At 39.8% G+C, this 27,294-nt stretch overlaps 1 protein-coding gene across 1 annotated transcript in view; it reads right to left on the bottom strand.

Annotated features, from left to right (window-relative positions):
- TNC (tenascin C) overlaps positions 1–27,294 on the bottom strand; it is a 109,586-nt gene that overhangs the window by 53,047 nt on the left and 29,245 nt on the right. The window contains 9 exon segments of the mRNA XM_036750602.1: positions 2,096–2,359; positions 3,670–3,759; positions 4,999–5,184; positions 5,447–5,716; positions 12,405–12,561; positions 13,486–13,601; positions 15,706–15,969; positions 17,642–19,048; positions 20,944–21,466. Of these exon segments, the coding sequence (XP_036606497.1) occupies positions 2,096–2,359; positions 3,670–3,759; positions 4,999–5,184; positions 5,447–5,716; positions 12,405–12,561; positions 13,486–13,601; positions 15,706–15,969; positions 17,642–19,048; positions 20,944–21,400 (3,211 nt within the window). The 5' untranslated portion in view covers positions 21,401–21,466.

Here is a 27,294-nt window from a genome sequence, read left to right on the forward strand (position 1 = left end):
CACAACAGTTGTCAAAATAAAGGAGGAAAATAAGAATGGAGATACGAGGTAGGGGTGTGTGTGTGTGTGTGTTTGGTTAATTTGGTGGTTCTCCCTGCTTCAAATAAAGCTCAATGTGTCTGAGTTGAAGTCTTCCAATCTCTACTATATTTATATCGTTTCCTGGCTTGGAAGGGACTTTCAAGACTACTGATTCATAGGACCAAAGATTTAGAGCCAGAAGGGGCCTCAGAGGCCATCTAGTTCAAATGAAATTATATATGCAAAGCGTTTTGCAGATCTTAAGTATTATATCAGCTTTAATCATCATTATTATTTTTTTACAGATGAGGAAACTGAGGCCTAAGGAAGGTGAACGATTTATCCAAGGTCATTTAGGCAGTAAGCCTCAGAGGTGAGTTTTGAACCCAGGTCTTCTCATTCCAAAGCCAATAAGAATGAGGAAGGTAAAGGAATCTAGCCCTGGTCACCAAGAGCTGCAATATGGACCCAGGTCCTCAGCCTCCAGAGTCTATGCGTACTCCACTAAACTAAATTGCCCCCCCCCCCCCACCACTTCACTATCCTTCTTAACTTATGAATGGCCCTGGAAAGAGGCCTTGAAACTCCCACAGGCCAAACTACACTTAGAAAGCAATTCCAGATATTGCTCCCTAGATAAGTAAGTGGGATACTAGCCCAAGAACGCTAAAAGACAATACATGTTCACCCTAATTTACATAGATCTGTCAGTAGGCTCCTTCAGATCTAGCCACCTGCCCACCTGCTGTTTGCTGATAATTCAACCTTCTCCGTCCTTGAAGAATGCACTCCAGTTGCATCTCTTACAAGGAGACTTCTCTTATTTCATTCACCTACACTGATTTTCTTCTATTGGATCACAGGATAAGAGATCATAGAGTAGAAAGAGATCATCTCAGTATAGCTGCCCTCCCTGTCCTTCATTTTAGAGATAAAGAGACTATGGGACAGAGAGGCAGAAAGGACTTGCTCAAAGCCATGTAGGTACTAAACAGCAGAGCTTAACTTTGAACCCAGGTCTTCCAACACCAAATCCAGTGCCCTTTCTGCAATACCATGTTGTCTTTTTTTTACTTTCCTTAGCCATATTCATACCAAATATTTTGCCTTTGGCAATGCACTGTCTTTTGTTGTACTCTAGACATGATAAGTGTTGTGTGTTGCTGCCTCAATGGGGCTATAAGTTGAAAGTCTAGGGACTGAATAATTAATTGATCACCTATTATGCACCAGGTACTATCGCACACCCCTTCTGTGATAGCCCTTAGTCTATCATTAAATGCACAGTAAGGCCTCAATAAGACTAACCTGAATTACATTAAAAATGAAAACATTATCATTAAAACGCTGAAGATAGTGGTATATTCTAACTTGGGAGGAGCAAATGCATTCTCCATATAGAAATCGCTAGTCTCTGGTTTTCGTAATTTAATATGCTTCAATATTTTTGTCATTACTGGTGAAATGTGTCAGCAATAGCAGGGAGTAATGTGATTCTGAAATGATCAGCCTAGAAAAAAATGGCCTCATCTTTTTAACCACCGAGGGAGGGATTAAAAGGAAAAGGCAGTTACAGAAGGCTCAGGGCAGTACACATCTCTGTTGTGATGATCCTGGAGAGAAGAAAGGAACCTGCAAGGAGAATAGAGGCAGGAAAAAAGATATCCAATGGATTACCACCAACCTCTTGGGCTTCCTTAAAAAGAGAGAGAAAGAGAATTTTAAAAAGCAATTAATATGTGGCTGCCGGGGAGAGGAAAGGAAAATGAGAAAGCATTAGCTAGAACCTTCTGAAAATCACACATTAAAAATATAACATGAGGTAGTACATTTCCTGAGAAAGCAATAATTAATATAAAGTGGTTCATTTAAACAGCCATTGATGCCAAAGGAAAGAAAATATATCAGGTTAAGGGCATGGAATAGGACTAGTTTGCTCTCAGTAGAGGTTGTACAATAGAGAAGAAAGAACTTTTCAAATCCTCTTAACAAAGTAGCACATCCTCTGGCTCTTGGAGTTGGGGGAGAATCTGTATGAATGGAGCAGCTTACACAGAACCTTGCTATGACTCACCTGTTGAGCCTTTCACACGGGCTGGTTTGCTCTTGTGCCGTCCTTTCTCAACCACCAGGTGGATGGCATACTCAGTGCCAGGATCCAGACCTCTCAGAACATAAGAAGTGGTGTCTGCTGGCAATTGGATTTCCTTCTGCTGTCCTTTGGGAGAGCTATAGGTCAGGCGGTATTTGTCAAACTTGGCCAGGGGTCGTTTCCAGAGCAGGGGCAAGGTGGTTTCTGTAGGCTCTGAAATCTGAAGGTCCCTCGGGGCATCCATATCTGTAGGAGAGATGTAAGAGTACTAATCAAACCTCCTGTTATTGAGAAGCTGCTCTGGGTTAAATCTCTTTGCCACACCATCCATTGGCTCTTCCTCCCAGTGTCCTCTGGACTAATCTGGTAGGGAAATAGGAGAATCAATCAGTTAATACCAATACATTTACGTTTGTTTTTCAGTCATATCCTACTCTTTGGGACCCCATTTGAGGTTTTCTTGGCAAAGATGCTGGAGTGGTTTTCCATTTTCTTCTCTAGCTCATTTTACAAATAAGGAACTGAGGCAAACAGGGTTCAGTGACTTGCCCAGGGTCATACAGCTAGGAAGTGTCTGAGGCCAGATTTGAACTTAACAAGATGAGTCTTTCTGACTTCAGGCTTGGCACTCTACCCATTGTGCCACCTAGCTGTCCCAAAACATTTATTAAGTACATACTATGTGAAAGGCACTGTACTGACATTTGTTAAATGCTTGCTATATTCTAAGAATTGTGTTGGCATTTCTTAAGTTTCTACTAAGTGCTAATCAGCCGGCTGACAACTCTTAAATGCCTGCCTGTAATCATTGTGTTAGGTGCTGGGCATACAAGCACAAAAATGAAAACAATCCTTACTTGCAATGAGCTTATATTCCACTGGGAAAGGAATTGTCTTACAGATTAAAGATTCACAGAAGAAAAAAAATCAAGGGAAAGAAGTTACTTATCTTTAATAGTCAGGAAATTGTCTACTTGGGGAAAGACTATTTTAAAAAATAGAAAGAATTGAATATAAATGTGAACTATCATATCATAGTAGAAATAGACCTCCACTGAAGTTTTATTTTGATGTTTCCTCGGGGCGTGAAGGTAATCCTGCGCACTCAGAGGCTTTGCTAGTAGAGGCAAGCTTGGGCTGATCCTCTCAAATTGGACAGTTTCTAAGAATAGGCCTCAGGAGAGGCTCTCTCTGCTGTCCAGAGGCCTTCTTAGCTAAGTGTGGAGCAGAGGGCTGGCTACCTCATGATTTATTTTGGTGGAGGACAGTGATGTATAGTAAATCAAAAAAATATATTTACTGAGATTTGGAGGGGATGGAATGTGTGTATCTGCAGAGGGAGTATTGCTGGACCTGCAGTTAGAAGATTTAGGTCTGAGTACTGCCAGTGCCACTTTCTGGATGACCAGGCCTTAGGAAAAACTCTCCAATTCCCTAAATTAGGGATAATAATATCTGCATTAACTATGCCACAGAGTTGGTTTGGAAGAAAGTGCTTATTAAACCCTAAAGGGCTATAAAAATATGTACAGGTCATTGTCACCAGGCCTCCTCACCTGTGGCAGCATTGATGGTAGCGGGATTGCTTTCCTTATCGTCCTTCACTGCTGATACTCCAATGCCATATTCAGTTCCAGGTCTCAGACCTGAGAGAGAAAAGAAAGAGTTGCAAATCATCCTGAGGTTAGGGAAAGCATTCAGAAAGAAATTTAAGTAGCCCCGAGGAGGGCCTGAGTCCACTGAGGTGCTATTTGCACAGCTCATAGTGGCACAGACAGGAACTTGATGGTTGATCCAGAGATAGAAGGGACCTCGGAGGCCTCCTAGTCCAATCCTCACATTTGTAGATGAGGAAAGGAGATTTTGTGACTTTCCCAAGATCACACAGGAAGTCTTTGACAGAGGTGGGATTTGAACTCCATTTCCTCTGACTCCAGTAACAATGTTCTTTAACCAGAACTGCACTGAGCTGGAAATGCTTTGAGTCTCGGTGCATTGACAGGCTGTGAGTCCATTCTAGAAGGATGGCCCTTGCTGTGGTGTCCTCACCAGAGGCTTGCCCACCAGGCGATGTGTTTCTTTTTCTGACTGCAAATTATGTACTAAACATGGAGAGCATGTGATCTGCACTTGGGGAGAGGGCACCTTCATTGGGGTAATCACAGATCCTGGAGGTTATTTGTCCTGGGAGATTTAGTCATTTCCTAACATCTATGATAATTAAGAAGTGTCTTAAATTCTGTTTTACAAAGTAAATGTCCATCTCCTAAGCAAACTGTGGTACATGAATGGGATGGAATGGTACTGCGTGGTAAGAAATGATGAAGATGAAGAACAGATGAAGAAAAATAGCAGAAGACTTATATGAACCAATACAGAGTGAAGTTAGCAGAACCAGCAAAACAAAATGCCCAATGGCCGTGACAATGCAAATGGAGAAAAAAAAATTAAAAATCAGTGCTGTGACTGTGCTGGGCTCTGACGAAGAGAGATGAGAATGAACCTCCCTCCTTTGTATGAAGAGGTAGGGGATTATGGGTGTGGAACACTGCCTTGATTTTTCATCAACTATGCTTCCCCCCACCTTTTTAAAGATTCTTTGTTTTGAGGTTTAGGCCACAGAGTTATTGGGGAAGAATAGATATGTCAAGTAATAAAGGTTATTTAAAAAATAGCAATATTTCTTAAGTGTGATTTATAAAGGAACCAGGACCCAAGTTAAGTTTGAGCAATCTTTGTCAGTTTGACTACTCAAACCTCAAGTCATTGGAGCCAGTTATTTCTCTTTACCAGTTGCTGAGGAACAAAGCAGCATACAGAGACACTCCCATGTTGCAAAGTTGTAGATCCTTCAGGTAAGGCCTCTTCCAGGAAGTTGCTCTCACCTGTGAGTGTGGTTTTGGTTGTGGCCTGTTTGCTCTTGGGCACCTCAACTTCTGCATGGTCTCCTCCAGAAATGGGGGCAAACTTGATCCGATAATTGTCAATGTTAGCTTTGCCATTCTTCCATTCTAAGGTGATGCTATTGTCAGTCTGGGAGATGCGCTTTAGATTCCGAGGGGCATCCAAACCTGGAAGAGGGAAAGAATTTTCTTATTAAAATGTTACCTCTAAAAAGATAAAATCCAACTCAGTAGACATTTATTGGGCACCTGCTGTATTTAGTGCTGTGATGGAGACAAGATTCAGAAAAAAACACGGGCATTGCCTTCATGGACTTTACAATCTAGTCTTTCTCATTTTTATTTTAGAGTAAGAAAATAATTTAGTGTTGCTGACATAAACTGAAGTTCAAAGGTCTAATCTGCCATGGTTGTGAATGACTTTTGTTACCTGTTACAAAAGTTTCTTTGGCTGGGTTGCTTGACATATCTCCTCTTCGAGAGATAAGGGACACCTCATATTCCGTATCGGGTTTCAGGTTTCCAATGGAGTACTGGTTGTCATCGTGAGTGAGATCAATGGTTGTTCTGTCACCTGGAACATCTTTGATGCCGTATGAGAGTTCAATGCCATCGATTTCAGCTAAGGGCTTAGACCAGCTGATTAGAGCAGTAGTGTCCGTGACATCCTTTACTTCTATCTGGCTAGGAGCATCCAGACCTGAAGACACAGATGGAAATAGGATTAAAGGGAATCAGCATCCAAGGATTATCAGTAGTGTAGAGATAGAACATTTAAAGTAATGAAAACATTTAGCTTTCTAGAGGTTGGTTCCTTTAAGGAAATTATAACATATATATATATATATATATATATTTAAAAATCATTAAATCTTGCATGGAATCCTCTTTGATAACTCATTGTGGTGTGGCAGTAACCTTTGGTTGTTGAAATCAATGTGGTAGGTTCTACCATATTGGAAAGGGTGCAGATAAGGGCCTGGTAACATAGTGAGGCCCTTTTCCAAGGACAACCCTAGTACATATGGAGAGGTGCATTAGAAATAGGTTTTTAACTGGTGACTGGGGGAGGGGAGGATATGGTAATAGATGAAATGAAGAAAAATGCAAAATGACCATCCAATGTAGCGCCCCTGTCTACTTCTCCAGTGATTGGTGATAGAGTGGTAGCAAAGGGGATAAAGACGTTAAGAATCACACAGTTTTTAGATCTTCAATAAATTGTAATTTGGCTGTTAGTACCCTGATGCATGAGATCCTTGGACCAACAGTGGGTACACTGCTACAGTAGGTGAATTAGCAGCCTTGACACACTTTTTGTTGTTTAGTAATTTGAGTTGTGTCCATTTCTTTGTGACCCCATTTGGGGCTTTCTTGGTTAAAAGCTGGATTTGTTTGCCATCTCCTTCTCCATTTTATTTTACAGATGAGGGTACTGAGGTAAACAGGGGTAAGTGATTAGCCTAGGGTCACACAGCTAGTAAGTGCCTGAGGCTGGATTTGAACTAAGGTCTTCCTGACACCAGGCCCCATGCTCTGTCCACTGTGACAACTAGCTGCCTTTACTATAAACAAAAATCAGAAGAATAGAAGAAGTTGCAGCTAAATGAAAAGATTGTTCATGGGTCCTCCTTAGAGATGCAATAAAAAGAAGTTGGTGGGGTATGGTTTATTGTATTCGCAGAAATAATGAGAGACATTATTTAATGGAAAATTTAATCATCATATATTACAATACTAATGATAAATATTTTTGAAAAGGCCATCAGAAAATGCAACTTATTCACCAACGTTAACTGTGAGGACAAAAAAGAAATTCTATGAAAAACTTGACAAACCTAAAGCAATGTAAATTCTCATACTAAGTGCCTTCATTACAATGAAGGAAATAAGTGAAAGTAAGGGGAAATATGTAGGAAAACATAGTTCAGGAAGAAGAAATGAAACAGGCCAAAAGCTTATGTAGAAGGCTCACATTTCTTTATCATAAACATTTTCTTTGGGGAAAAAAATCAAAGAAACAAAACAAAAGAATTTGTAGCATTGGATATGGCAAGCACAAAAAAGCACCATAAAGAATTAAATAGGTTATTACATTTTAACAGGCAGGAAAAGACTTGTTATTGATGTCAGTCTTATCTCTGACTCAGCTATTTATGTACAACCTCATTAGAACTAAGATCAGAGTAGGTATAAACAAGAATAAAGAATAGTTAGGGGGAAATATATGGAACAGTTGAAACAATTTAACCTTCGGCTATTTAAACAAGTAATTAAAGCTCATAAATTAGAAATGGACAGCAGGCATAATATAAAATTTATTATAATAATTTTATCTAGAAGTTTAACCAATGTAAATTAATTGCTACAATAAGACCAAAAGAGCCCAGAAAACATCTTAGTCAGCAAACATTTGACTTACTTTTCAGAGAGATGATAGCCAAAGGCAACAGTGAGTTAGAATATAAACTGATTTTTGAAATCTTATGAAGAAGGAAGAAGGATGATTATGATCAGTATCACCTCATAATGTAGAGAGAAATGGTGGAAGGTAAAACCAGTTTAAAGAGTGCTTGGTAAGATATCCAATTAGGTGAAGTCATCCAGTAGACATTCAAAGGTGAAAATGGAAGGAGGACCACAGAGAGAAAAATAATGGAAAAGATTTGAAGAAACAAACAAACATTTTAACAAACTGTTTATTCTATTAAGTACAGTGGGACCCCTATATTTGTGTTCTAACTTAACAGTTTGTTCTGGAGGAAGTAGAAATGGCAATATAGAGAACCAAGATAGAAAAAAAGCAGCTGTACTGAACCAAATATACAAAAAGAAGATTAATTCTGTAGGCAATACAATTGTGAGGTTGCTGAGGGACCAGTATATAAGTATGAAGGAAGGGAAGATACCAGACTCTAGAAAAATATTGGACCTTAGTAATACTAAAAAAAGTGACAGAAAGAACATTACTAGTATTTACCTATCGATACACCTATTGACTGTCTAAAAAACTTTTATGAAAGTCATCCCTACATGAATCCAAGGCATCTTAGATGACAATATTAGTAGGGAATAAACAGTTTTTTATTTTGTTTTGGCAAATTATGAAGTGTATCTTTACTATTTCACAATTAGCTGAAAGATGTACAGACTTTAAGATCTTGTGTGTGTGTGTGTGTGTGTGTGTGTGTGTGTGTGTATAAATGATTTGGTAGAATAAAACACCACTTTCTTGACCCTTCTACAGGGTTATTTCCCATCTATACATCGAGATCATTCCAGATTACTTGGACAATATAACAATAGAAATAACCCTGTTCAATAACTCTGATAATAAACAGCAGGCAAGCCAAATGTATGCTTGTCAAAGATATTTGTCACTGTGGTGGAGGATATGGAACTTGGAGTTCAGGTCAAAGAGGGATTTCTTGTGGATGGTAAAGTTTTCAGAATTTATGGATGACACTGTGCTTAAGGCATAAAATTCTGGATACTGCTGAGCTTCCTGGAAGAGATCTATAATCCTTCAAAGTAGTCTGGCCAAGTGGATGGAGAATGTCTGTTTCCCAGATTTCAACATACAATTATATGGAGACCACATAGAGCCTGTCTAACAGTATGAATTTTGGGACAGACGGTAGATATGGACAACAAGTTGGATCCAGTGCAAAATAGGAGGAGGAGAATGGATGGGTTTGCATTAAGGAAGAGGCAAAGCTCTTCTCACTCTAAATTTCCCATGAAAGCAAAAAGATCATCTTTAAAAAAACCAAATTTTCCACCTAAGCTGCTATAAAACAGCAATATAATTGTGTCTAAAGAGCTAAAAGTGAGAGAGTGATAGAGCTATGGTGACTATATATACATATACGTATACATATACATATGTATGTGTGTATATATATATATGTGTATATATATGTGTGTGTGTGTGTGTGTGTATATGTGTGTATATATATATATATATATATATATATATATATATATATATATATACCAAGATGCACCATGAAACCAGTGAAGAACTCCGAAGAAGAACAGAAGTATAAGATGTCATTAAGGAATTGCATAATAACAAGAAAAAATGACCTGGTTATGTGGCAAGATTGAGGGATGATAAGGGGACAGCCAGAGCAGCTGGTGGCATGGTGGATAGAGTGCTGGGCTTAGAATCAGGAAGACCTAAATTCAAATCTGGCCTCAGACTCTTACTAGTTTGTAGGCATAGAGAAAAATGGGTTATGATCTGCATCATTGGGGGAACTCTACAATTGATGAGATCACACAAGTATTTGAATATTTGAGGAATATACACTTTGTGTTAGAAGAGACATCGGATATCATTTAGCTAAATCTCTTCATTTTACATGTGTGGAGACTAAAACTCAGGGAAGTTAATTGGTTTGTCCAAGGTCATACAAGTATTAAGTGGAAGGGTTGGGGTTCTAGTCATGGTCTAGGAGGCTTGGAGACAGTGGATTTCATTTTCTCCAGTGGCCAGCTCACCATGCTGGCTGTCATTGACTACCTCTGATACAGTGAACTCAAATAAACATGGTTCATTCCTTTACTACTATAATCCAATGACTCTCAAAGAAACGGCTTCATTTATAAGCAAAATACTCATTATGTAGTGGTTGGAAACAGATGTTCAGAATATGAAATTAGAGACCGAATGAGAGGATCAGAGACTAGTTTTTTGGGATGAAGGACATATTCTATTTTCTAAAGTTTCGTTGTGTTCAGATAGGTACAACTTGGAATGGATGATGCCTTAAAAGATATTGTAAAATTTAATTAAAAACCAGTTAGATAATCATCATGTCTTATTTTGAAATTCTAGATGGGTTACTGTGAGCCAACCACTTTCACTTTGTAAGCCTCATTTTTCTTCTCTATTAAATAGAGGTAATGATAAAGTTTAAAAAATGTGAGCTGTCAAGAATTTGACTTTCTAAGAATCCTTTTTATTCTTAAGAGTTGTGGGAAAAGCATTGGATTTGGAATCAGAGAATCTGAGTTTTAGTCTTATCTTTACCTCTTGCTCTCTGTGTACAAATCATTTAAATTCCTGGGTTATTTTTATTTAAATACGTAAAGTGAAAGGGTCAGACCTTAAGGTCCTTTCCAGCCAGGGCTATGTTGAAGCCATCTCCTACTTTCTTGGCTCCCAAGAGCTGATTGTTAAATCTTCAGTGTAAGTATTTAAGCCTCAGAAATTGGCAAATGCTATATACCAGAGCTTGATTTATCATTTTGTTTGTTGTCTAGATTCAAGAAAGTGATAGAGGAAATGGTAATAAGGAAGATCACATTTAAAAGTGTGTCTTGGGTATTTTTTTTCAGAGAGCTGGTTGTTAAATATATACCAGCACACCACTACTTCTAGCTCTAAATGTATGAGTCAAAGTTCATAATGTTTGCAACAATAGGAGGTAGAGTTGAGGTGACCCCCGAGCCCCACAGTTTATAAAATGGATTAGAATTTAGACTATGGGTTAGTGGGGTAAGCCCAGTCTAGCAACTACTCACAGAACCATTGAGGGTAGGCGACTCATTGTTACACAGTGAGAAGGAGTTTGATTTAAAAGGTGAAATGCATGCACTCTCAAAATTTAGGCTGAGAAAGCTATAGGGTTCCCTGAAATTACATCATTCATATTTTCAGAGAAACTTCCCTGGAGCTGGGCAAGTATTGGGATGATCTCAGCCCATATCTTTTGTGACCTAATGATTTCTCCTGTTAGTACCTGCCCTTTACCTACCGCATGTAGATGTCATCAGGAAGGAGGAGAAAACCTGTTGATTTGCCCTGAACTAGGCCAAATGGGGTTATACCAAGTAGAAGCTGTTCTTTCTCGTCATTGGTCAACACTACAAGCCTTTGCAACTACTCCCTGTTGATGAGATTCAATAGACTAGTTCATATGTTAGATCAAGGGTTTGTTCAGGTCAGTAGCTGTGCAAGATGTGCTGAATCATATCCCAGTAAAACGTGTTTGTGTGTATGTGTATAATACAGACAGATGTATATGTGTGTGCATATATGTGTATACACACATATGTTAGCTAACATTTATTTAACATCTTAAGGTTTGCAAATATATCCTTTTAGCTGATAGTCACAATAACTTCATGAGGTAGGTAATATTACCCCCATTATACAGGTGAGGAGGTTGATATGGCTTAAATAACCTGTCCAGAGTCATAAAGCTAGTAATTACCTAATGTCGAATTTGAACTTAGATCTTCCTAACTACAAGTCCAGCACTCTATCCAGGGTGCCATCTAGCTGCCTTAATCCCCCTGTTATGAAGATGGTCTGGTTGCTGGGGCTAAAAAATGAATCCCCTCATAGATATTTTATGATAATGAACCTCTCTGAACCTAGCTATAACAGTCTTTAAATGACAGACATTTTCTGAGCCTAAATTTGCTGGGCCCAGACTTTCCAAATTTATAGGACCCTACCAAATCTTGGATGAAACCAAGGTCCTTTCTATGGCATCTTGAGGCACTAGAAGATGACTTTAATAAAAACATATACTAAATAAAGTATATATAATATCCTAAATATAGTATATATGAATATACTAAATTTAGAACACTATATATGATATATATGTATATATAGTATACTATATACTAAAACACACTATAAATGTGTTTTAGTATGAATCCATATGTTGGTTATTATGAATATATTATATCATATCTATCTACCTATCTATACCTATATCACTTCTTGGTTCACCACTGTCAGATGCTTGTCTAAATACAGTGTAAGATGTACATTTCTATATAAACTGGAAGCGATAAACACTACTAAAGCCCTTCAACATTGAATTTGACTGAAGTTCAACTCAATTGAAGACATCCTGTTATAGTGGAAAGAGAACCAGATTGAGTGTTAAGGAGACCTGCACTTCATCTCCGGTTCTGCCAATGACTGTAGCTTTGGTCAAGTCAGTTCCCATCTCTGGGACCGTCTTTCAATGAGTGGATCAGATTAGATGATCTCTAAGGTCTCTTCCAGCTCTGACACTCCATGGTTTACTTAGGGATCTGGAGAAGTCCTTCAGCTAAGTTTGTGTGATGACCTGTGAAGTATACCCTAAACAAGTAAATGTTTTTATAATGAGGTGTTTTGGGGATGTCCAGGACCAATCTGAGAAGTCTCTCCCTTGGAATTCCTATTATTCCCTTTGATATGATTCATAAGTATTTCCAGGGCCCTATTATCATAAAATTCTTGTATATGGCCCTGTAATCATCAAAAGAATCTGATGGAGATCATATAGCTTCATAGCTCCCAGTTAGCACTTGGTGCCCGCTATCTCCTAGAATTCATCATGAAGGATATTCTCGATACTAAGAATAATACTCACGTGTGGTTGTTATTTTCTTCAGACCAGGGCCCCGGGTGTTGTTTTTTACGATATGCAGAGATATCTCATACTCCTGTCCTGGAGCCAGGCCCGTCTGTCTGTAAGTTGTTTCTGGCCTCCTCAAGCTTTTGGTGATTTCTTCTCCATCATCTTTGTTCTGCAAACCAAAAAGAGCTTGGTGATGAGTGCAGTAACATGAATGTATTACTCCCTTCTGAAAAAAAGTTTCTCATCCACCAGAGTTAGGCAAAAAATGTGAGTCCTTTTCCCAAGAGATAGATGTTTCAAATGAGACATTTGGGAATAACTGTCTTTTGAAAAACATTGCATTTCTTCTTTTCTTTACAGGGCATATAATTCAGGCCTTTTGGATTTATGTAGGGCCAAGATATCATTATCCCTGTGGTGATGCTTTCCATATGTTTATCCTCTCTTTATCCCCTATAGTCAGTCCCACAGAGCCAAATTCAACATGAGAGGAGGACTCAGTTCACTTATTTATTTTAGCAGCAAAAGAATGCCCTCAAAATACACATGTGATGTTAATTTCTGCATCTTTCTCCTTAAATTAAAAAAAAAGGTTGAATGTGACAGTTTCACTCTTTCAAAATAAGGAAAATTTAACTAGATGATCTCTAAGGCCAACCCAACTGGTACATTCTAAGTTTTGAGGGCCTTTTCAGTTTTGACATTCAAAGTTCCAGCAGCTTATACCTTAAAACAGTGCTGGCAAACCCAAATAGAAACAGATCCCTGCAAGCAGCATATGGACTTAGAAAACCACAAATTAACATTATCTATGTTGTATTGTATTTTTATTTATTTTATAATACATTTCCCAGTTACATTTTAATCTGTTTCTGGCTGCACTTGGGAGTTTTGGCAGCCCCTATGGGCTTAGAGGCAGTGAGTTTGACACTATCTGCTTTAAGGGTCCTTCCAGTTTTAACATTTTAGGTTCTGACATTCCTTTCAGCTCTAATGCTCTCTGGTTGTGTGACTGGGTTGTTAGTAAGTCTTTTTATCTGAATTTTTTCCGGCCCCTGGGGAGCTACATTCCTGGTCATGCATGCTCTTTTACCATGTTGCGGAAGATAATTTCCCAGGTTTCAAAAGCAATGTCTAGAGGATCCCACTCCACTTCTACTGATGTCTCTTTGATAGCTTTGAATTTCAAACCTTCTGGGGCAGGCAAGTCTGTTGGAAAGAGGGAAAACAGGCAAGTGATGACCTTTAGACAAGTAAAATTAAGGTGAAAGATGGGAGAAATGATGAACTCAAAAGCATCAGAAAGGCTTACACATATCTATGATTTTTACCAACCTTCCAACATAGCTGAGTGCTATCACCTCTCCCAACAACTCTAGGAGATACTTGGTTGTTAATTCTGTGGTGATACACAGTAATGCTTCCCCCTTTCCAGCTACAGCATGCATTTACCTGTCTCTAGAGTTTTCCAAATAAAGCAGTGACTGCATTTAGTATATGCTCATAATGTCTGAAAGAAACACTTAAACCACAAAAGCCTCTCTTTTAAAAAATTGTTTTGTTTTGTTTTAAACATTGCCCAATTATCAATCAATGAGCTCCATTGTATGTAGCAAGAATGAAACAGGCAAAAGAAAAGTGAGTCATTGTTAACAAGGAGGATTTCCTTTATGAAAATATACAATCATCTATCTGGATGTTTCCAAAATCAGGCTGGTGCTTGTGTGCTTAACACTAGGGCAATTGAGGAAAAAAAAATCCATTAGGCTTTGTTAATGATCATTTAAAACTTGCCATAGTCAAAGTTAAGGAAAGAAAGGCTCTAAATCAAATAGGTTGATAGAAGATAGAGTTGACAGAGCCTTGACCTCAGAGTCATGAGACAGAGGTTTAAGAGCCAGCTCTGCTACTCACTACCCTGGGCAAGTGACTTCACTGTATCTCTCCCTTCCTTTTCCTCTCAGCCTCAGTTTCCTTATTTAGAAAATAGAGATAATAAATACTTAGGCTACCTACTCCACATGGTTGGGACAAGGAAAGTGCATTTAATCCTGAAAGAAGTATAGCAATGCTAGTTATTAATGATTCTACAACCAGCTAACTTCATGGAGGCAGTGAAGGATGCTTCCTTTTCTTGTCATTCACTGTCTGCCCTTTTGAATTAGAAGCTGACTTTGAGCTTGCTTCAGCATCTGAACCACAACTCATCAGGCAGGTGAATGACTTCTTTTTCCTCTTTATTAGATCATTTTATTTCAAGACAGTGTGATCTAGTAAAAAGAGCACTAGATTCAGAATCAGAAGACTTGAGTTCTAGTCCTTGGCAGGGGTTAGTTCACTTTTTAAATGGCAGTATTGATATTTTTTTCTTTGCCTCAGGATTATTGATATCAAGAAACAATGCATGTAAAAGTGCTTTGTAGACTACCGAGCGCTTTACAAGTATAAGTTGACAATATTACTGGGAATGGGATGGGATTGGAGCCGGGATTTCATTGGCAAATGAAACTCCCGGTGAGGAGACTCTGTGCCACTGTGGGTGGTACCATCTTTTCACTCCCACTTAATGTTCATGCCTTCCTTCTCAGACTATCTCCACTGGATCCTGTATATGTTTTCTTTGTTGACGGCTGTTTCCATGCAGTTTCCCTTATTAGACTGCAAGCTTCTTGAGGGCAAGGTCTTTTTTTTGCATCTCAAGTGCTTGGCACATGGGAGGCATTTAATAAATGCTTGTTGACTTGACTTGAGTTACAGTGAACACGGCTAGGAAGCAGTAAGAGGTAAAGTGACCGGCCCAGTGTTACTTATGTGTCAGTATGTGTCAGAGGTGGTATTTGAACCCAGTTCTCTCTGACTCTGAGGCCAGACCTCTATCTACTACACTACACTGCTCCTTGATTATTATTACCGAAATTTCCAAATGCTCTTGTGCTATCATTTTGCCAACTACTGCTATGAATAATAATAATAGCGATAACAATAATAATAATAATAGCGATGGCAATATTTCCAAAGGACTACACTTCCCCAGAATCCCCAAGATATCACCATAGGCTGTTTTCCAAATAGCCTTCCCTTTGATAGAATCCCATGAGAGGGAGGCCCCTAAGGGCATATCAGGAGGCCATTTCTGTGTGCCATAAGCAGGACAACAGCCTCACTACAATATTTCCCACAAAGCACTGGAATTTTAACCTGTGACATCATTTACCATGACTGATTGGGCTCTTGACACATATGCTATGGAATGAAAGAAGATGGTGATTGCTATAGAAAAGGGGGTGGCAAAAGCCCATTTTGATTTACTCACAAGTAGCCACCCTTGCGCTCACAGGGATGCTTTTCTTGTTCTCGAGGATAGCAAAGACTTGGATGAAGTATTCTACCCCTGGCTCTAATTCACGGATGATGGTGGATGTCTGGTCCCCAGGGACACGGAACTGCATTTCCAGGCCATCTGAGTTTGTGGGGGTGTAGATGACGAGGTACTCCGTGACCCTCATTTCATTGTCCCATGCCAGGTTTACAGTCTCTTCTGTCACTTCAGTCACTATGAGGTCCTTTGGAGGGGATACTGCCAGGAAGGAGAAACAATGTCCCTCTGTCAGTAAATTGCCACTGTTTATTTAGCCTCCTAAAATAATAGTAATTTCCTCTGGGGTTGTTTTCCTCCCTCCCTCTTTCACTCTGCCACCAACAGAGGCTGAAGTAGTAGTTAAAGGGCTTTTCTTGCTTCCTCTTTTTGAATATCAAAGATAAATTTTGATGGGAAAGCCTGAAGAAAAGGTGGGAAAGTCTGATGTGAGGCATTTGCAGTGGAGAGAATAGAAGCCTAAAGAAAATGTGTCACAAGCAACATGAATAACTTTCTGAATTCTCATACAAATTCAGGTCAGAGGTGATGTTGAGAAAATACATCAAACTAAAACATCCTAGAAACATGTGCATTCTTATATTGTGTCCTCTATTATTTAGGTGGGTAAAAAAACCAAACAATAACCCTAAATCAGGAATCGATATTTTGTTTATGCATTTATTTTATTGGACAATCTTTTGTTAGTTTAAATAAAATCCAATGCTTTAATTACAGATGTCAAGCATAAAAAAAGTATCGTGTGAGCCTTGGACCCTATGTGTGATATAAGAAATTCAAGAAATTCTGGAGTGATAGAAAAACTTGAGTCTGTTGAAACTTTATTATTTGCCTCTGACCACTACTGGCTGTCTTGAAGACAGAGCATCCCAGAGAAACAAATGATAACCTTGGCAGACATATACACAATGATGCTCATTAATGACTGTTAATAGTTCTTCCCTAATATGGCTTATATCATGTGTATGTTCTAGAGTGGTAACATTTAGAAAAACTTAGTCTTGGGCAATAGAAACTTGACCTTTTAGTCTCTCATCTCTGTATCCTTGGTTCCAGTCACAGTGCCTAACTCACAGTAGATACTTAACAATCATCTGTTGAATTAAAATGATTTTAATGTTGCGAACATCAAGAACATCTGGATCTAAAGTCTTGGGCAGGTCACTCAATTTCTCTTGATTTCTATTCCTCATTTATAAGATGAGGGAATTGGATTAAATGATGTCTAAATTCCGTTTCAAGTATTACCAGAAATCCTTTCATTCTATTCACAATAAATGCTTTAAAAATACTCTTTGTGCTTTGGTAAGAAACAGTGTCTAAGTATCCTTCTAAAGGTCTATCTCACTGTTGATAATAAATATAGTGCAGTAAAAAGAACCTCTGGGCATGGAATCAGGTGATCTGGATTCAGATCCCAACTGTGACTCTTAACTAGAAGTAAGACTTTGGGCTCTTTACTAAACCTCTTTGGGAACAGAATGTTTGCCCTACCTTCCAGGACTGTTATGGAGAAATCATTTTGTAAATTGTGCGGTCAGATTATCTTTGAAATCTCCTCCAGTTCTCAAATTCTATTATTCTACTTTCCTTGAGTATGTCATGGGACAGTAATGACATCAACACATTTCCTTTGTCTCTCTGTCTCTCTCTCTTTATCTCTCATCTTCTCTGTCTCTGTCATCTACATAACACCTGTCTCCTATGTACCTACTTATTTACACGGTGTCCCTCCCAATCAGATTGTAAACATCTTGAGGTCAGGGGCTGTTTTTACCTTTCCTCGTATTCTCAGCACTTAGAGCCTGGCTCAGTCAGGACCTATTGGCTGGCAGACTGACAATAGAAATGGGAATTGTTCATTGTCACTTACCCTCTGAACAGTCTTCACCGGTGTACCCTTCATTACAGATGCAGCGCCCTCCAACGCACTGTCCCCAGTCGTTACAGTTGTTCAGGCAGGAAAGCTGACTGCAGTCCTCTCCTCCAAATCCCTCGTGGCAGACGCACTTGCCGTCCACACAGCGCCCTTGGTTGTTACAGTCGTTTGGACACCTTAGGTCACTGCAGTCTCTCCCCATGAAACCCTCGTTGCACACGCACTGTCCATTCACGCAGCGGCCCCGGTTATTGCAGTTATTTAAGCAAGCTAACTCTCCGCAGGCTTCCCCAGCGAAGCCCTCATCGCATTCACACTTCCCAGCCACGCAAACCCCCCGGCTGTTACAGTCTTTGGGGCATCGCAAGTCCCGGCAGTCTTCCCCCATGAAGCCATCATCACACACGCACATTCCATTCACACAGCGTCCTTGATGGTGGCAGTCGTTGGGACAGCTCATGTCTCCACAGTCATAACCCGTGAAACCCTGTTCGCACACGCACTTCCCGTGCACGCAGCGCCCGCGGTTGTTACAGTCATTGAGGCACCGGCGGTTGGCACAATCCTCCCCTGTGTAACCCTCATCGCACACGCACTGCCCGTTGACACAGCGGCCGTGTTTGCTGCAGTCCCGGGGACACTTGAGTTTCCCACAGTCTGCCCCTGTGAACCCATCATCACACTCGCACTGCCCGTCAATGCAGCGACCGTGGTTGTGACAGTCCTCGGGACAGCGCTTTTCACTACAGTCATCACCAGCAAATCCCTCCTCACAAACGCACTGCCCTTCCTCACATCGGCCCTGGTGGTTGCAGTCATTGGGGCAGGTGAGTTGCCCACAGTCTTCTCCTGTGAAGCCTGACTCACAGTAGCAGGTTCCATTGACACAGCGGCCCCGGTCATAGCAATCATTGGGGCAGATGAGCTCGCTACAGTCCTCACCAGTGAAACCCTCGTCACACACACACTCGTTCTCCACACAGCGCCCGCGGTTGTAGCAGTTGTTAAGGCACAGAGGCTCGTTGCAGTCCTCACCAGCGAAGCCCTCATCGCAAACGCATTGCCCGTTCATGCATTTGCCATGCTCACTGCAGGGCACAGGGCACAGCTCCTCGCTGCAGTCCTCCCCTGTATACCCCTCGAAACAGACACAGGCGCCACGGACGCACTTGCCTTGGTCATTGCAGTCACTGGGACAGGCCAGCTGGCCACAGTCCTCACCAGTGAAGCCCTCCTCACAGACACACTGTCCATCGATGCACTGACCCCTGTCGTTGCAATGTCCTGGGCATTCTGGTTCAGAGCAGTTGGGTCCCTTCCAGCCCGGTTCGCACACGCAGCCACAGCTGTCTGTGCTGTAGTTGCCCCGACCACTACAGAAGGGTGCTGTGTCCAGTCGACCTGCAGCAACCAAGAGGTCAAACTCTGTTAGGCTAAAATATTGTGGTAACCACAAGGCATAACGCTCACCTGAGGAGGAATGGGCTATTAACTGGAGTATTTATTTGTGTTCAGGTGTGTAGTAAATATAATCAAGCTTTAGGCACTTTCTGTATCTGAGGCAGGGAAAATGAATAACAGCATCTTAGAACCAAAAGGATCTTCTTAGGCCATTGAGTCTAACCTGTGCCTGAACAGGAATTCACTGTACAATAACCCCTAAGGAATAGTTATTTATCTTTCACTTGAAGATTGCTCCTTCAAGAGCCTCCACTACCTTTCCATTTTTGGACAGTTCCTTCTGGGGGAGAAGTTTTTCCTTCAATCAAACTGAAATCTGAATCCTGCTGCTTTCATCACTGCTGATACTTCTGTCTTCTGGGGCCAGGCAGAACTAGTCTTCCCCCTTGTTCACATGATAGACCTTTTTAAGTACTTGAAGAAAGCAATCATATTTCTCACTCCATCCAAAACAAAAACAAATAAACCAAAAAACCTTTCTAGGCTAAAAGTTCTCAATTCCTTCAATGGATCCTGCCATGACATAGTTTCCAGTCTCTTTCTATCATTTCATTATTCTCTGTATAATTTCCAGTTTTCTTTAATATTCTTTACGAAATGGGTTACCCCAAACTGAACCCATTACCCCAGATGTGGTCAGACCTACGGCAGAATTCAGACAGATTCTCAGTGCTCTCATTCTGAACACATCACTGAAGACTTCGCTCTAATTCACCATTGACCTGTTACTGACTACTCTTCAGAGCCAATCATTTAAGGAGTTCTAACCCTACCTAATTATAATCATTTTGGCAACTTTGTACCCAAAAGCTAGCGTTAGAACATCTTGCTGAAGTTCATCTATACTGTTTCTTCAGTATTTCTTTATCCCACTAGCCCAGGGGTGGGGAACATGGGGCCTGAAGGCCTCATGTCCTCAAGTGCAGCGCTTTGACTGAATCCAAACTTCATAGAACAAATCCCCTTAATGAAAGGATTTGTTCTGTAAAACTTGGACTCAGTCAAAAAGACCTAGGAGGCCACATGTTCCCCAGCCCTGCATTAACCTATCCTGTTAAAAAAGGAAATGAGGTTAATTTGCATCAATGACTCCCCTTAACTTCATTTTTTTCCCTATCAGGATCTAACCTTCTTGTTGGAAGCTAATTTATGTACTACTAGTTTTGAAGGTGAGATTGAGTATAAGCAAGTCCTTTCAAATTCTTTGCAATAATTCTACAATACTGTATCATATTTACATTTTAATGGATGATTGCCAGAAGAAGATAACTAGTTTGTATGCAAAGGAAACATTTCATCCCCTCCCCCACCTTTATAAACTAAAATGTTTTGAGAGCTCTGAAAATTAGGCTTTGAAGATATCCTTCTGTTCTTTGCTGGGTTCCCTGGGAAGAGAAATCTTTGTATGATGTTTGGACCAGGATTTGTGGCCTCAATACTCATGCAGTCTGACACTTTGACATAGGAATGGTAGAACACTTGTCTGTAGTCCCTATAGGCTTTATCAGGAATTTAAATGTAGAGAATTAGCAGATGGAGGCTAGGGAATACCTATCAGTGTACAGACATCATAGTATGGTTAGACAAGAAATGAAGAAGTGATTACAGGTGACCTAGGTTTAAGTTTTAGCCCTTCTACTTACTACCTATATGACCTTGGGAAAATCATTTATTATTTTTGGGCTCAGTTTTCTTATCTGAAGAATGATGGGGTTGGACTGAGTCACCTCTATTATCCATTCCAGCTGTACAAATGATCAGATACCTTCCTTCATATAACTCAGCTACATTTCTTTTGCCAGAAGCAGCCAGCATCATAACAAGTTCCCACATACCTTCAGCAGGTTGGAGACAGCAGCCAGCCCCACTGGTACATTGCTCCCGTAGTGAAGACACCAGCCCCTCTAGTTCCTCAAGCCGACTCAGCAGGTCCTTGATGTCTGGAGCTGGTGCACAGCCACATGCTCGCCGGGGGATGTTGATTCGGTGTGTGAAGACGATCTGATTCTCCTCATTAAGTGTATGCTCTTGGAAATGTTCTCCTAGCTCGTTGGGGGGGTTCAGTTCTTTCTCCCCACTGGCTGAATCTAGGTCTACTGAGCAGTGGGAACCCACGGGCATCTTAATGTTGTAGACATGGTTAAAGACAACTGGTTGGTTCTCTTCTGGCAGGGTGGCATTGATGCCACTCTGCCGCTTGTGGCGAATCACTCTCTTAAGAACCCCTGCTTGAGTAGGGTGGTATAACAGAGCTATGATGGTGTAGGCCAGCACCTGGGTTAGAGGCCCCATGGTGGAGTTCAGTGTGATGGTGGCACTTCTGAAGTATGAAAGTTAATGTACTTCTACAGTTCAAATCTGGAAATAGGAAAACTGCAGCCTAATCTAGAGTCAGTTTCCTTTTCTCTTCTTGAGACAATTTTCTTCCTACAAATAATAATAATAATAATAATAATAATAATAATAATAATAATAATAATAATAATAATGATGATGATAATTTAAAACCATAGCTATTATTGTTACTGGCATTAGTTTCTTTTCACTCAGCATTAATAATGACTGAAAACTTTGCAAAGTATTTAATATTACACATTTGGGTATGTATTCTTCAATTCAATTGAATCATTTATTAAGTAAGCACCAGCAGTGTGAAAGGGTTTCTTGAAGTCCTTGAGGATTTCCTAATTATTCTCTTAGCTTTATGAACTGGATTTGAGACCCTGTAGGTAGAAATACAGTTAGGTCCCTATTAGTGCACATAATGAAAGTCAGGAAGTGGTCATACACATTCAGTCTTTCAAGTTATAATTATGTAAAATGTGGTGATTTGCTTCAGTCCAATAGATACATACAATGTAAATTGGAGTAATGGGATAATTTCAGAGGATTCATTATTTGCACTAATTGGGACCCAGTGTAGCCAGAGTGGCCTTTGTTTTCTTTGAGTGACTCAGCTTACCTCATTGAGCCTCGCCACCCCTCACAATGTTCTAGGATGCACAATCCAATCATAATTTAAATTAAATTATGTATCCTAGAACACCCATCTATAAGATAGATGCTTCTCTCAAGGACTTTAGTCTCCAGTGGAGAATGTGACATATCCACAAATAAGTATTATGTAAGGTAAAATGTGAGAAATCCAAAGGAGAGATGCAGACAGAGCCTTCTTGGGAAATTTGAAGAGGGGATAGTCGTTTTGGGCAATGCTCAGCAGGGTGAGGGAGGGTAGTCTTAGGTAAAGCCTCAAGAAGGAGGTCTTATAGAAAGGAAGGAACTTCAAAAATGAAGATGAGGAAACAAGGAATGGAAGTTCTATTTGGAGCCAGACAACCTGGGTTTAATTCCCAGCACTGCCCTTTATGATTTATGTGATCTTGGATAAAACTTCTCACGTCTTTAGACTGTAGTTTCCTCTTCTGTAAAATGAGGGAAATGGGTCAGCTGACCTCCATGGTTCCTTCCAATTCTATCTATGAAGCTATGATTCAATGATCCTATTGCCAGCATGAGAGACAGTGTGAACCAAGGCCAGCCATAGAGATAGGTGAGGACATGGCATGAACAAGAAACGGGCAGTTGTCCGGTTTGGTCACAATATAGAATGCATGAAAAGGAGTAGTAGATTACATTCATTTTCACTCTTATTATAGAAATGAGAATGAGATGGTTCCCTCTAAAATAACTTTAAAACAAAGGACATAGACCTAGATCTAGAGAGACCTTAGGCTATCTGGTCCAACACCTTCAGTTTAAAGATAAAGAAAGTAAAGCCACAAGAGGTTATGTATCTTAACCAAGAATACCCAAGAAGTTAAGTGATAGAGTCCTGTTTCAGACCCAGATTCTCTGACGCTAATGCCAATGCTCATTCCACTGGGTCATGCTACTTACTCCCTATTTCACACATCAATAGAATAATGTATATAAAATTCTTTGCAAACACCAAAGTTCTATGTCAACTATTGTCATCATTCCTATTATTCTCCTACAATATTTCATCTCCTTTCTATTCATAAGCTTATCATATTCTCTTCTTAATGAATACTCACACATGAAGATTCAAGGTGTTTGGACATGAAATTGGGGCCCAAAGCCATTGTTCTCTATGTTCTGGCCCTGGGAGAAAAGGGTTCTCTGCAGATTGCTATTGGTCTCCATCCATGGAAATCAACCCAAATAAATACTTGTTGTTTTCTACAGTATTTCCAGTCCTCTTCTTGGCTCTGCATTTCTTACAAAACAAGTATTGAACTTGGCATCTGTCCTTAGGGAACTTCTAAGCCAGTTAAGACAGTAAGGCCAATACAAATATTAGAGAGAGAATCAACTAGATTTCGATAACTTGCAAGTCACAGATTACAGGTGCTGATCTTGAGACAAGTCAGTAGGCATTTATTAAGTGCCTACTGTCTGTCAGGCCCCATGATAAGCGCTGAAAGACAAAATAGAAAGACAAAAACCAGTCCCTACTCTCAAGGAATGAACAGTTCAAGTAGGGAAAAGCATTCCAGGTAAGAGGAATATCTCAGATCATCAGGTTGAGGAAATCCTTTGTCTCATTGCTATCAATTTGTGTCACAGGGGACTTAAGGAACTGAGAAGAAAAAGATTAACAAGTGGCCAATTTGGGTGTGATTATTACTTTAGCTCAAAAATGTACTTCAGGCTAGAGTGCATATTGTACTCAAACATATGAAAATTATCTATAAATCATCTCTAAATTCGTTCATGACCCTCTTCAGCTACTTCTTTCCTCTGGATATGACTGAGGGAAAGGTAGTTGTGGACATTTGTTTCTAAACTGTATCAGTCAGTTTACTCATGGCATCCCTCTGTTCCATTTCTTTTTCGTGGGGAAGTTTCTATTATGTTAGTGTCTCAAGTCAATTATCTGTGTAGGCTGGTTATTCTGTAGGTGGCTTCCTGACATTTTTCCAGCAGTGTCTTGCCCTAAGGGTAAGATGAGTCAGTAAGAGGAAAGCTGATCTTTCCTTTCATTTGTACAGAGAATATTTAGTGAACTAGATTGATCAAGAAAAGAAATGAGAACAATTCAAATGGTTTGAAATGACCTGATGTGTTCAGCCACAATTGGTAGTTTGAGAAAGGCGGGGTAAGCAGGTGTTGGGACAATGGGATTGAGAAACATTTCTTTAGTCACCCTGAGCCTTTTAGGGATAAAAAAAAAGATTCAGATGTCTGCAGGACTTGGAAGCAAGAGGTATGTATCTTTGAAAGAGATGTTTCCTCCTGCCTTTTCATGTCTGATCTTTCACTACTATCCATCTATCTACTTATGCTATCTGTCTTGTGTTTGAGAAGACTAGATCCTTCTTAAACATGTCCTGCTTTCCTAAATGAGACCTCCTTAAGTAACCAGGCTTGAAGAGAAATAATATTTTTATGTTTGGATTGAAGGAAGAGACAAGAATACTAGGCATGTGGGCAAATGGCTTCTTCCTTTTCTTTCTTTCCCCTTTCCTCCCCTTCTTCCTCTTTCTTTTTTCCTTCTTTCCTCAAACATTGGCATATCTACTAGGTTTGATCAATTTTTTCAAGTCAAGTCAAGTCAATGAGCATTTATTAAATGCTTATTATTTGCCAGGCACTGTGCTAAGTGTTGAGAATACAAAGAAAGGCAAAAAACCCTTCAATCCCTGACTTAAAGCTTTATATTCCGTCCTATTGACTGCACTCATATGAATTGATGAAGGGACTACCACACGCTAGTCATGGGGAATAAAAGGACAAAACTAAGACTAGACTCTGATCTTTAAGAATTTACCTTTCTGTTCCACAAAGGTTCCAAGCTCCTATCTCCATTATTTAAAGAAAGTTCTACATGGTAGATAATAAACATTTGTCAAAGCAATAATCTAACAACAAGTATTTGTTAAGTGCTGACTATGTACCAGGCGCTAGTTATACAAAGACAAAAGTTAAACATTATCTGCTCTGCAAAAGCTTACCATGCTCAGGAGGAATTAACATTCTATAACAACAAATGAAAGGTGGGGAGTCTGGATGGGACTCTTTCCTTACTTCTTTCTATAAATGTCCTAAACTCAAAAACTCATTCCACACCTCTCCCCCACCCCACAAATTTTTTGCCAGCTACTCTTTCAAGGCAATAGATTTATGAAAAGGACAAGCTTTTTTCACTATAAATTTTCATGAGCTGACAAAGTTAAATGTTACCCTATTGGGGAGCAGCGTTAGCAGAAAGTGGGGGCTGAGCTTTTCATTCTCATGCCATTCCCCTCCCCCTTTCCCTTAGGCACATGGCAATCAACTGGCACATTTTGGGCATCTTGTGGAAATAATTTAATTTTTTGTCTTTGCAAAGTACATCATTATATCCCATAGAACATGTGTGCCTTCATAGATACAGAACTGGGATTAGAAACTGGCCAACTTCTAACTAAGGTTTAGAAGTTAATCTCAATGAAGATACAACAAAAGGCATTGCAATTATTCATATCACAAAAGAAAAGAATAAGAGGGCAAGTCATGATTCTCTTAAGTAAATGATTTCTTTTCATATAGAGGATGCAGTTTGCTGTTTTCCCATCTTTTCTGGGAAGGTCAAGAAGAAACAGCTTTGAGTTGTAGTTCAAGTTTTATTTGTTTTCAAGTTTTATTCGTAGGCCAGCTCTACTAAAACTTGCTATATGACTCTGGAGAAGTCACCTCATCACTTTGAGTCTGAGCAACAAACCTTGGCCTACCTACTTCATAGGGGTTACTGTGAGGAAATTACTTTGTAAACCTGAAAATGCAATAGAAATGTGAATTTGTAAAAGCTATGGTTATTGTTTGTCATTTTAAGGAAATTCCTTCCTTCCTTCCTTCCTTCCTTCCTTCCTTCCTTCCTTCCTTCCTTCCTTCTTTCCTTCCTTCTTCCTTCCCTCTATCCCCCTTCCCTCCCTTCCCTGAATTTAATAAAAGAGGATAACATAATTAACTTTTCAGGTTTTTATTTTGTCATTATTCCCTTCCCCTTCTCCGCCCCTCCCAGAATCCATTTGTGACTGACATTAATGACTTATATTTCAATTTAATTTCTAATGGAGAGAGAAATTATAGCAATTAAGAGTTTATTTCCTACCAAACAGCTGGGTCCTTAGCTTTTTTTCCTAGACTTTTTGACCTCTTATTTTTTCCATTTTGGCCATTGAAGGATGACTCAGAAAGCTAAACATATTTCTCTCGTAATCTTTTTTTTTTTTTCAATCTCAGAGGATGGCCTCAAAACCAATCCCCTCAATGACCTCTAGCCAAGAATCCTAGGACCCAACCTGTCTGAAACTTTGGAATTCTAGTGCTTCTGTGGTTGACTGGCCTAGAATTTCCCTTACCTATTGGATGACCTGGATTCCTTCTATAAGGTTAGTTGCTTACTGTGGCCATTTGGAACCATGACAGCACAAATGATTTTTCTCCCACTTTTTCTCTCTTCTTGCAGGCCACCCAGGCTCTGGTTTTTCCACTGGATGAGATAGAGACTGAATCAACCTGCTTCTGTCCTCTCATCCATCCATCTTTCCCTGAACTCCTTTCCCATCTTTGACCTCAGGGTTAGCTACTTCAGTGTCTCCCTCTCTATTTCAAATTCCTTTGCCTTCTTAACATTCCAGAATCATTACTGAATCAAAGTGCCGGAAGGAGTATTTTGTCCAATGACTTAACAGATATGGAAAATGAATCCCAGAGAAGGGAATAAGATAATAGTATTTAGACCTGGCAGGGATCCTAAAGACCATCATATCCAAACTCCTCATTTTATATATGATGAAACTGTAAGCAAAAAAAGTGGAACTGGCTTTCCAGTCACATATTTGGTAAAGGATGGCCCCAGGATTCAAGTATGAAATGTTAGCACCATTTCCACTATACTTGCAGTTCTTACTCACGTATGTTCAGGATTCCTTTGACAATCTGACATAGCCTCTCAGAATAATGCTCGTTGTCTCCATTCATAATTGAAGGAGATGCTAAATTTCAATTATAGCTTAGTGAAAGTGAAGATATAATTTTTCCCCCATATACTTTTATGGTTCCCCTGAAATTGAGGACTCCAGGTTAAGAAGCCCTATGCTATGCCATGCTGCCTGTTTAGGGCACCATGAGGACGCTGATGGAGGAAAGTAGACCTCTAGAGAGACCTGACTTGTTACAAA

Source organism: Trichosurus vulpecula, chromosome 3 (assembly GCF_011100635.1).
Source record: "Trichosurus vulpecula isolate mTriVul1 chromosome 3, mTriVul1.pri, whole genome shotgun sequence".
NCBI classification, from domain to species: Eukaryota; Metazoa; Chordata; class Mammalia; order Diprotodontia; family Phalangeridae; genus Trichosurus; species Trichosurus vulpecula.